At 35.8% G+C, this 12,307-nt stretch overlaps 1 protein-coding gene across 1 annotated transcript; it reads right to left on the reverse strand.

Annotated features, from left to right (window-relative positions):
• Positions 1 to 493: 493 nt before the first annotated feature.
• On the reverse strand, positions 494 to 10,941 carry LOC106071551 (uncharacterized). Its single transcript, XM_056034463.1, has 4 exons — positions 10,089 to 10,941; positions 5,463 to 5,555; positions 4,338 to 4,528; positions 494 to 1,657 (listed from the first exon to the last, which is right to left on the reverse strand). The coding sequence occupies exons 1-4, from the start codon at positions 10,423 to 10,425 to the stop codon at positions 1,577 to 1,579; spliced, it is 702 nt and encodes a 233-aa protein (XP_055890438.1). The 5' UTR covers positions 10,426 to 10,941; the 3' UTR covers positions 494 to 1,576.
• Positions 10,942 to 12,307: the final 1,366 nt, after the last annotated feature.

Here is a 12,307-nt window from a genome sequence, read left to right on the forward strand (position 1 = left end):
TGGTCCAAATGTAGTAGGTACAATGAAACACCTTCTTGTCAATGTACACTATTACTGGTCAAATGTAGTAGGTACAATGAAAAATTTTCTTGTCAATGTACTGATGCATATAGTAGGAGGTCTTCTAGGATGTCAGGCATAATTATATTCTTAAACCGGGGGAAGAGTTGACCTTGCAACGCCACTGGCCAGAAATATATGTCAGGTTGACATAAAGTGTCTACAGATCATGAATGTTTGTGGTACTTGTGACATCAATGTCAAGTGCTGAGTATTCATTTTGTCATTTAATAAACAAATGTATGTATGTATGAGAGATTTGAATATTTGGCTAATTTATTATAATTTACCTAATGTGACAATGTACGTTATTGAATCGTGAAGTTGATATATTTGGTAGCATTTTGTAGACTTGAAAGCTACTCTTCTCATTGGTAAGAATGATAATATTTAAAACAAACAACAATAAGAAGCAGACTAAAAACACAAGTAGTGATAAATAAATGAAAGATATTGTATTTCATAGCGCCCTGATACCTTTTGTGGAAAGTGAAAATAAATTAGGTCAACAAAATAATTTAAGATTACTTCCTTTAGGTTTCAAAAAAAAAATTAAAACAGAATACTCTCTCTCTCTCTCTCTCTCTCTCTCTCTCTCTCTTGTTCCATAAATAAAATGCGCTCTACAAGCCTAAGGTAAATAAACCCGTTTAAATATACGACATGAAAAGGGATGAAACTCTTCTATGAGGTAGGAAGGAAAGAGCGTTGAAAAAATGTAAAAGAAAAAAAAAGAAAAAAGCCTCGTTTTACAAATAAAGTTAGTTAACGCATAACAGTGTGACAGGAAACATTGACATGTATATATTGACTCAGAAACAAAGTTTCACATTAAATAACAAAAACTCTTATTAAATGTGTAGAATAAAATATACTCTATATTGATGTCCAAACTGCGGCCCGCGAGCCATATCCGGCCCGTTATGTGCTTTTGGGCCCATCAAAACTTCTGCTTCAATAGCATTATAAAATTCCGAGAGATGAGAAGGCGTGTCCTAAATATGTATGGCCCCAGTCGACAATGTTTTCACACCACTGTCGGTTTTATATCGAAACATTGCTTTCTGTAATAATAATAATAATCAACGAATTCTGTTTCAAATGTGCAAAGATATGTGATATTGTCAATACAACATGGTGTAATTTTTAACAGCCATAGCCCACAAGGTTATATGTACCGGAAGTTTTCATTCTAACACAGGTATACTTCTAGAAGTCGTCATCTTCCACATACAGCATTAAGCATTTATACACATGGAACTGCGTTTGCCGGGCGTTCATAATACATCTCAAACAATTTTTAAAAAATGTTAAATAACGTTTTAACTAAGAACCAACTCCTTTAAGCTTAAAACTTTACCATATTTTTGAACCTACTTCAATTACTGAAGTATAGTGCAAGTACAGAGAATATTGATGGAGAACAGAAATAGAAAATAAACAGTACATAATGCACATGACTAACAGCGCCATGGCGCCCCCCTTCCTTTAGGACTATCCAATGCACGCTAGAACGTTAGAGGCTGAAGTCTGAGTATCCACAAAGTAATGTCTTCTTGTGCTCATCCACAATCCAAGCTTTAGTTTGATATCTGCCCTGTTGAGAAATGGCATTGATATAACAAAGTTAATTGCTTTAGTATACGCCTATAGATAAATGTTCAACATTTAAAACTAAGTGTAAGCTGCAATGAATCATAGATGTAGCTCAGTGATTCCCAAAGTGGTCTATATAGACCCCCAGGGGTCTACGAAGACTTCCAGGGGGTCTACGAAAGTGAAAAAATAAATTGGGGGTCTATGAGAGGTCCACGGGGGTCTACGATAATAGATTTCATTTAAAGCAGATCATTTTAATTTTTACATTCATTTAATGTAATTATTTTATACAGTAATATATGATTTTTATCTTGGTAAATCATTTAAATATATATCCTGCTAATCAAACCAAAGAATTGTCTGAATACTTATTTAAAAATTTTAATTTTGTCAACATGTAACAAATGTTTAACAAAAAGAAATGTACACTGTCCAGCGTTGATTATTTAAAACTGGTATTCATTCCTTCCTTGTCAAACAAGCGGTTGCCTAAGTGACTTTTTTAAAATAATGATACGAAACCAATTGCTAGAGGATCATCTGAGACAATGTCACCCTGACAAAATAGATAAAGATTTAAAAATTTTCTAGCACTCAAAGATAAAGTTAAGAATAGACCCACACAATCTCACTTCAACATCATATATATATAGAGAAGATGTTGGTTTGTGAGCATCTTACAATATCTCTTTACTTATAGCAAAATACGGAAACATAGGTAAAACATTGATTTTACCAGCCGTTGTAGTTGTGAAAACTGTTTTACACACACCTACATCTGATATTATTAAAAGAATTTCTTTAAGCAAAAATACAGTTCAAGGGCACATCGGTGGCATGAGTTATCAAATTAAAAGCTTCTTATGTGATTTTTTGCAAAGGAAATATATACAGTTTGGGATCAGTTTGGGACCAGTGGCGTCACAGGCTCTGATGGGGTGTAGCGCTGTGTGCTGTAAACTGCCTAGGGGTCGCCAGCTCCTTATTTTTCCTCAGGGTTGACCCACGACAGCTTTCCCATGTTTGGGAATAGTTGCAAGGCAGCAGATTTTTAAATTCAGTTTTTCTTCTGCTATGTGGCTAATGAGCTCTTCCTGCTTGAAGCCTACTGGCTAAGGCGCCAGTTACTCGCCTTCGCCCCTTCTCCTTTAGTGAAAACAGTTCGGCGGACACGTGAAAGATACACGAGAAACTCTTTGCGAAAACTTTTACAATGATACTTAAAACAAATTAATTAATTAATATTTATTGTTTGAATGTCTTCTTCATAGAATGTATGAAACATGACATCCATAGGAGCAGATGATAAGCCTGGGTAAAAAAACATTTCCAGTGTGTTTGATGATTCCAGCAATACATATTTAATTGGTTAAATTTGAATTTTATCAATAAAAATGAGTTATTATTTAATACTTTATATGTATTTTCAAATTGCATTTTCACTCTTCAAATCTTTAAAATTAAAAATTAGTTTTAAAATAAATTGCAAAAAAAAAAAGCAATATAAGTTAAGCAAGGGGTCTACCGAAAAGCAGAAAACATGGCAAGGGGTCTACGAGACAAAAAAGTTTGGGAACCACTGATGTAGCTGATGACTTTACAGAAACTTTGATAATAATATGACAAGATATTTGAGAAATTGAGATCCTTGTACCTTGTCGCACTAAAACTCTTTTCCCAGGTTTTTTAAAAATTGTCTCTAAGAGTTGAGCCGAATGCTCTTGAAACTCTTATCTTATCTTATAAAATACAGACGTCATGTCAGAAAAAAAAGCAGCATTTCGGCGGCCTGTCTGAATTGGTCTTCTGTTTGGGAGAGGTCCAAAAAGATGCCTGTTTTCCTCCTGTATTTCCTGTAACGCTCGTACTAGACACGAGGCCGAAGGTTGAGTACACAGGGAACACCCCCCCACACACACACACACACTATTTTCCTTCTCTTTTCCACGCTAACCGTTTGGGACTCGATATTGAGGAACGAAGTGTAGACACGTGACAAGGTTGCAGGGGATGTCCTTCAGTCCCCTACCCATGTAATGAAAGTGCTCTCAAACTGTTTTTAGGCGTCCCTGTGGGAGACTTTTTTAAAACACCCTTTTGCCCTAGTTATTTCCTCCTATGTCCGTTTCCCCCCGGTTGCCACGTTAACGCTGGGCTGTGTATCCCGTCACAGCATTTTATCTTTTCATAGCACAAGATCTTTTCATTCATATTTTCATAGCACTAGATCTTTTCATTCATATTTTCATAGCACTAGATCTTTTCATTCATATTTTCATAGCACAAGATCTTTTCAAAGATCTTTTCACATCACTTAATCCCTTAATGAATATTTTAATAGATCTTTTCACATCATTAAATCTCTACAAAGAATTTTATAGAAGACAAGATCTCTTAATCTGGAACTATTCATATTTCTTAACATAGCACTAGAGCGTTTGATTGCTATGGAACCATTTATGGTGTTCTATATAAATCTAGATCTTTAAACAGCACTATAGCTCTACATAATATTGGATCTTTTCATCTCGACACCCTTTTGTATAAGATAACTAGAAAACTAGTTTCTCTGATTAGCCAACTTCCAAGGAACTCTTTAACAATCAATAGAGATGTCCAGAAAGACGCGAGGTCAACGTGTTGCGCGAATCCCTTACGTTACGATATGAATCACTTACGGCAGGTAAATAGCCAGGTATTGTTTTATCTTTTACTTTGCTGAACTTGCCGGCCTGGATTGGACACGTGAATGTCCTGTTCACTTCCGGAATGTCATCTTCTAACTCGCACAGCTCCCAGCTGTACTCAAATAAATCTTTGCTGTTGTACTTGACCTTGATGGAGAACGTTCCTGAGGTCACATTGTCGTCTGCGGATCAGAAGGTTTAGAACTGTAAGAAATATAAATAGTTGGAATCTAACGATATAGATGTGAAGGACTTTGGGGAAACGTTCAAGAAAACAAAATGAACACCTCGTACCACGTGACATCTCTCCTTGTCCTATATTTGAAAGATATTATTGACCTTTTATTTATGTTTTAAATGCCATGAATATTGAAATGACCATATAACACTTTTATATCTAATGTCTCATGGGTTTAGGAAAACAAAAAAGATTCATTGTTTCATGTCCAGATTGGGATTCAAAACCCGACAGTTCAACTGTTATATTGAAAACAATAGAAGTCTCAATTTTGTGAAGACTCGGATCCACGTGTACGTTTAGTATAGACGCCTTTTTATAGTGCATTCGAAAGAGTAGCATCTTGAACATTTCAAAACAAATCTAAACAGTAACCTTTTTTTTTTCGGTCAACAAATATTGTAAAAGTTTCAAAATTGTTCTCGTGTATTATTCAAACATATTTTTAGAATAGAATAAGTCAGACCACGAATAATTTGGGTTATCTAATGTCGAAATAATAATGTCATCATGTCTTGGTACTTTAAAATGTTCAACTCTTTGTATTTTAAAATCTTCATGTCTTTGTATTTTAAAAGTTCATGTCTTTTGTACTTTAAAAAGTCATTTCTTTGTACTTTAAAAAGTTCACGACTTTCCCAATACAAACTGAAGTAAAAAGTCTGTCACGTTGATGAAGTTAAAAGTTCAGAAAACATGGTCCACTCGAATTGACTCATTAAATACATAAACATTTCAAGACAGAGTGTAGTGTTCGTTTCGATCTTATCCTCTTGAGATAGAGAAAGTGATCATTGGACACAACGTGGGGTCACAGGGCACTCAAGATTCACCTTTGGACCTCAACAAAGTTGTAGAAGGTCAATGTCAGAACTTACGTAGGGTGAAGTTGACGAAGGTCCTGGCCAGGAGACTTCCATCTTCCTTGTTCTCTATCAGTATCACACTCCCAAGCTGTAACTTTGTACCCTCTGAGTAGACAGTGAAATTAAGTTTACATAAGTACTGGTCTAATTAGTTTGCTCTATGGTGTTATCAAATAATAGAGATAAAACTTAATGTTAGGTTGATCCATAGGATTGAGTGAAAGATTTCTGCGTTACTGTGACACTTGGTGGAGCCCCGTGCAGCTCGTGGTAATGGTGCTCCATGTCTATCAAACACTTTGCCTATACTTATAGCACCCTTTGTTTACCGTTAAATCACACCTTTATTCACTATTACATACCCTTAAATCACCATTCTATCACCCTTGTTTAAGCATTGTATCACCCTTGTTTAAGTATTATATCACCCTTGTTTAAGTATTATATCACCCTTGTTAAAGTATGAAATCACCCTTGTTTAAGTATTATATCACCCTTATTAAAGTATTATATCACCCTTGTTAAAGTATCAAATCATCCTTGTTTTAGTATCATATCACCCTTGTTTAAGTATTATATCACCCTTGTTAAAATATCAAATCATCCTTGTTTTAGTATCATATCACCCTTTTTTAAGCATTATATCATCCATGTTTAAGTATTATAATACCCTTGTTTATGTATTAAATCACCCTTTGTTCACCATTATATCACCTTTGTTTCAGAATTATATCACCCTTAGCTCACCATTATGTCAACCTCTGTTCACCATTATATCACGCTTTGTGAACCTTTATATCACCCTTGGCTCACTATTACATCACCCTTGGTTTACTGTTATATCCCTCCTGGTTCACCATTATATCACCCTGGATCACCTTTACATCACCCTATGTTCACCATTAAATCACCACTTTTATATTACCCATTTTTCACCCTTGTTTGTCCCTCATAATTTCACGCTGAACTTGCTGATAAATCTACATTGGGTTCAACCAACTCTAAAATCTTGGGGTTTTTAATAAGATATTTCAATGAAAGCCTTAACATGTTCAACACTTCACCATTTTGGTCTAACGGTTTTGTTTTGTTTAAGTTTAAAACCTCAAGTCTCGTGTAAGTCACAACACACGCACGCCGGGAGGCAGAAAGAAAGGCTAAAGTGAACAAGTGTGTGTGTGTGTGTCACTATGTGTTGACCTTAATGTGCAGATAAGAATTGTAAGCGTATGCCTACAGTCACTGGTTTACACTAGTATAATGGTTAACTACTGAACATCTTCAAGCGTTTCGATCAGACAACGTTACGTTTACATTTTATTTATTACTTTAGATTTTGTTAGTCCTTATGGTACATATACCTTATTACTAATGACGAAGTAATGACGTTGGCTCAATGCCAAGGAGTTATGTCTCATGAACACTGATGTGGTTACTAAATGATCATCTTGTTGATTGCGGACCGCCGACAAAGGTTTCGGTGAAGACTCGCTCATTCCTGGCCTCAGAGTAAGATCCTTCTTGTTGGTCAAATGGTCAGAAATGGGCGCAAACTCAATCCTAATCGCATATTCACTGAGCTGCTTTTTAGAAAGCTTATATCAACTCACTCTGTCTGAGAAGAAGCTTGTACTTTGTAGGGGAGATGAGTAAGTGACTTGCGCTGATTAAAGTGAGGTGTATTCGCGCAACACATCGACCTCACTCTCTCGTCCTGCAGCCATCCTTTTCCAAAAGCAAGATTTGGTCAAGACGTCTGGAGACGAGTTGCAGTGGATGACCAGAGAACTTATGTGTGTCTTGAACAGCTATTGCGTGCTCCACAGCGCTGTGCTGGTAGTTGCCTTTCTGAACTATATGTCTAGTTATTTTGACATTTCACACAGGCCGCAGGCCGCCAAGTCCAGACTTCACATGCTAGGTTTGACAGAACCTCAGTGTACTGAATGTCACGGACACCTCAGATACCCTCTACCTGATTTAGCCGGCAAGTCAAAGCCAATTCCGAGGTTTGACCACTGCGCATGCTAGAGCTACCAGGAACCACAGCGGAGACTTGGACACTGAGTGGGGACCAAAAGTAAGGCTTCGACTGCCTGACCACTAGAGGTGCCCCCCCCCCCTCCTAGATACACCATGAGAAGTTTCTGCACGTTATTTCTCCGACACCCATTCTCGGATCAAGTTAAAACTTTGCACAATTCATTGGCATAGACAAGACATTGACCAACAATAGAGATTTTTAAAAAAAAATGTCATTTAACTACTGGTAATTAATTAATTAGTTTAAGACTAACAATGGAAATGAGACTTTCAGTATACACAGATACGACTAAATATGTAGGGTATTGTCCCCTGGGTTAATTAAATACTTTATTTCTCTCACACCCAATCTCAGATCAAGTTGAAACTCTAAATAATTTTTTATTTTACCTAAGAAACATAAATCAATTAAAACTAACCAATTAGTCATTGGTAATATATTATTTTCTTTGATATCGAATAAGGGAAATAACTTCTACGTTATTTAGATATGTAGTTGTAATTGCGGAGTTCTTTCCCTTAAACAAGCATTGTTTTGTTTAAAGGATTTTTAAGATTTTGCTTGTTACCTGTAACTGTCTACTACCAATATACTAATCTATGAACTTAAATTTGCAGTTAATTTGCTACCAATAAAAGGATATTATTTCCATTGAGAAAACGATTTAGAATGATTATTCTATTGAAGGGTTAAATGAACTAGTGTACTAGAGAGGATCGTTATAAGCAGCTATTTAGTAAACAAAGACTATCAACCGAGACACGAGTATTAAATTCTTAATAAGCAAGTACTTTTTTTTTTAATATCCTTTTTTTTTTTTTTTGAAAACTTTATAAAACTGACCAACAATTTGTAAGAACGATTATTTTGCTCTAACAATTAATGAATGATACATTTAAACAAGAAATTTTTTATAATAATACTTTTTCAAATAAACCAGTTAATATTAATCGTAGTTGTATCAATTAGTTTGGATCAGTCATGTAATTAAATTTGTAACAGATCTACACCAACAACAATTGTTTTTTTAGTGCTATTTGTAGCTTCTCAACATGCTAGGATTCTATCACTTCTCTGGACCAGTTGGGAAAGTGGGAGGGGGAGAAAGAAAGGGAATATCTTTGTAAATGTTGTCGTGATCACTTTTTAGATGCATTTATAAAATAAAGAAAGAAAATGAAAGAGATGAATTCGAACTCGAGAACTCAAGCCTACACACTAACCACTGTACCAGCGAATTGCTTATGAAAATAGAAGGTTTCATAGTTAGCTATTGTTAGATTAAAAGCAGCGACCTACACAATATAAATGAGGCTTATTCAAATTATACGACCATATCAGTCAAGTACAATTTCTTTCCCTTGCTCGATGCCAAACCAAATAATTATTAACAAATAATTAATTAAATTGTTGTTTAATTTTTATTTATTAGTTTTTGGCTTTGTCAGGTCAAAGAAATAACTGTGCAGCAAAATTTCAGCTTGATTCGAGATTGGGTGTAGTAGAAATGAAGTGCACAAACTTTTGAACAGACAGACAGACAGACAGAGTGAGTTGATATAAGCTTTGTAAAACGTGGCACATTTTTCCAGACCCTATTCCCCACCCACCTAGACCCGGCTAAAATGTTCAAATTGTTTAGCCAATTTAAATCAACTCCGAGCTTATAAAATTCATAGCCCATACATCCAGAATTCAAAATTTTTTTTGAAATTGTATTGTTTATTCAACTGTTTAATGAATACAACCTACCTGCGGAAAAAACACGCTGACGTATCTGTTCAAGATAAAGATTTTCAAGACCAAATTTAAATGACAATATATTTAAAAAAATTATCACGGTTAAACAAAAGTTTTCCTAGTGTGGCCAATTATTTAGTAATTCTTTTCTCAAAGATATACATCAACTTTCAAATTTCTAGGAAAATCGTTACAGCCGTTTTCAAGAACCTTGTCCTTCCAAGTCATAATCCCCATGAATTTAGAAGCTCCATAGAGCAGTGGTTCTATATTTTCTGTATGTGCAAGATTTAACCAGTCTAATACTTTGAAATTATCAGATTTAGGTATCGAGTTGATTTCAGTCGTCATAGTAGGCCTGACAACGGACCTCTGACGTGACAAATTGTGGTCAGTGGAGACCAATAGTTCGTTGCCACGTTACAGGTCAATGCTTTTCTGAAGTAGTAGGATTAAATCATGTGCAGTTGACCGCCAATGATGTGACACTATAACCCGATAATTGTAGCGGCGTGGTGGCCTATTGGTAAAGCGCTTGGCCATCGAACCGATGATTCTCGAGTTCGAATTCTTTGTTAAGCTTTACATCGTCTGCCCCCAAATATCGCTAGGTCCGAAATGGGTACCCTTATTACCTTTAGGGTTCAGGCAGTAATAATAATAATATTAATCATAAGAATCTGATGTGAGATTTTGCACCGATAATTGAACAGGCTTTGGGTATACAAGACTAGTTCTTTTCTATAATACTAGTGCTAATTAAGTAAATTCAAGTGTATCCTACAAAATGTCTAACTATTTATTGAATTCATATTTAAAGTTTCCAATGTATTTCTGTCTTCAATTCAACTCACCACATTTATTATAAACTCCTCCTATAGGGATGAAATGATTCTTTTCAATAAATTGTCTCCAATAAGTGTCCGAGTCTTCAATGTCATCCTCTGAAACGTCGTTCTCTTCTGTGTCACTTAATTCATCTAATGGGCCTTTCTCGTTTTCCTCCAGGACTGGATGAACTGTCCTAAAACTTTCGGCGCCAAAGTCGTGATTAAATTTACTCTTTTTGTTCATTTTCATGAGGACGTCTACGGGCGGACGTTTGAACAATTTCAAATAAATGATCGCCACCGATGCCGTGATTATGGCAAATATGACCAACTTGGTCACCCGTAAAGCCAGCGGCGACATGATTGCGAGTTAGAGGACAAATCTTGTCAACAAATTGGTCTAATGAGCAGTGAACTCCACTTTGACACAACTCATAATTTGGCCAATTATTTGGATGTCAAGCAAGATTGGAAATTTGAATTGAATTCTTTCTGTTAGAATTTCACATCCAACGACACTCGAGTGAAACAAAACGCTGTCACGTTACACACATCTTCAGGTGGAATTCATGTTGTTGTTAGTTTAAGATCTAGATTCTTCCTAGACACTTTGAGATGTCTTTGTTGAAACGCTAAAGAAAGCGATGACTATGGGGTTGATATCCAAAACAAGTTGTTCTTTTTCTGATCCTCCTAGAGCATTAGCAGTCACATGGGGTAGAAAGAAAAAGTTGATTGTCTGAAGTTAATATCATCCATCTGACACGAGATGTCTCAGCTGAATGTCTCACCTCTCACTTGATCTGACTCGACACGTGCAGCTAATAATAACACAGAGTCATCAGTGCACTACACACACGTATATGCACAAACACACACACACAAACACAGAGACCCCTTCATTGTCTCTTTATGGGAAAGAGAGACGATACCAATTAGATACTATAACCCACGTTATCAGATAACATAGGGGTATCGATAGAGTCACAAATATGGCTAACCTTGACCTACATGATTTGCATACTCAGTGATGTCTACTAAAATTTTTTTTTCAGTGAGTTTAATGGTTACACCTTTTTATTGAAAAAGTTTATTTATAATTACTGCTTATATATTGGCCCTACTGCAATTACTACTTATATATTGCTCCTACTGCAATAGAAAAAATTATCTTTACATTGTGACCCTGGCAGTGGCGTAGCAAGGTACCCATGGGCCCGGGTTCAGGAATGCGAAGTTGGGCCCCCTCCTATAAGTTAAGTGTGACTGAACCCAAACTAGGCTCTACCGCATCTAATGAGAGAGTACATGTCAATGAAAGCAGACTTCTACGCCAGACAGTACACAAGTTACACCTGATCTTCACGGGGTAAAGGAGAACAATTTCCTCAAGCTTTGGATCTGTGTCTGTCTTGGATTGTGTGTCTTGTCCTGTCTTGGATTGTGTGTCTTGTCCTGTCTTGGATTGTGTGTATTGTCTTACACTACTTCACTTATACTAATGTGAGTCCAAACACATCCAAGGGACACAACAACTATCTATAACATACTTGATCAAACTTGTGAAGACTTCAACTGATGTTTATTTACAGATGGGGGTGATCCGTCTTTTTAATTGGTGGTCTATTCACTATACTTCTTTCTACATACCCTAGCCATATTCTTCTCCTATCATGTAGTGCCGTATTCTGTAACGTCATTCGTCTGTCTGACTACGTCATTACTTTTAACGTCGCTAAATATTAAAAACAATGCACAATATATTTGTTTACGAATCTAACATAATCGCTAAACTCAACTAGGCCACCACAGATCATTGGAAGGGTCAATGTCATTGGTCAATCATTTAGCACCTTGGTCAAGAAATCAATGTGCAACCTACTGAGTAGAAAGTCCATTCTGGTTTCAAGCTCGCTTTCCATGCACAAATGTTTATTACTTGAAAGAATTGAAAGATCGTCCATATATGTAGGTGATTCGTGTATTACTATATTTAGATAAGAATTAATACAGTCATTCTAACGAGATATGCGTTTGAATAACTATCCGGAGTATTTATGGGTATTAACTAAATCACATCTACTGTTTACTGATACAATTAATTCAAGTATTTCAATTAGTCAATAGGTATTGTAATATTAAAGAAATAAATAACACTTGAACCAAAATAACGGCAAATAGAATTCATCCTATAGAACACTTTCACAATGAGTAGGCTTACACGACTATTGTTATTATTATTA

The sequence above is a fragment of the Biomphalaria glabrata genome, chromosome 7 (genome assembly GCF_947242115.1).
Source record: "Biomphalaria glabrata chromosome 7, xgBioGlab47.1, whole genome shotgun sequence".
Taxonomy (NCBI): Eukaryota; Metazoa; Mollusca; class Gastropoda; family Planorbidae; genus Biomphalaria; species Biomphalaria glabrata.

Bases quoted from the DNA above. Each gene is read 5' to 3' on its own strand.
- LOC106071551 (XM_056034463.1), bottom strand. From the start codon at position 10,425: ATGTCGCCGCTGGCTTTACGGGTGACCAAGTTGGTCATATTTGCCATA. The intron at 4,529-5,462 runs GTAAGTTCTGAC...TCTGATCCGCAG, and splicing joins CTTCGTCAACTTCACCCTAC to ACGACAATGTGACCTCAGGA. The intron at 1,658-4,337 runs GTAAGTGATTCA...ATTTCTCAACAG, and splicing joins TACCTGGCTATTTACCTGCC to GGCAGATATCAAACTAAAGC.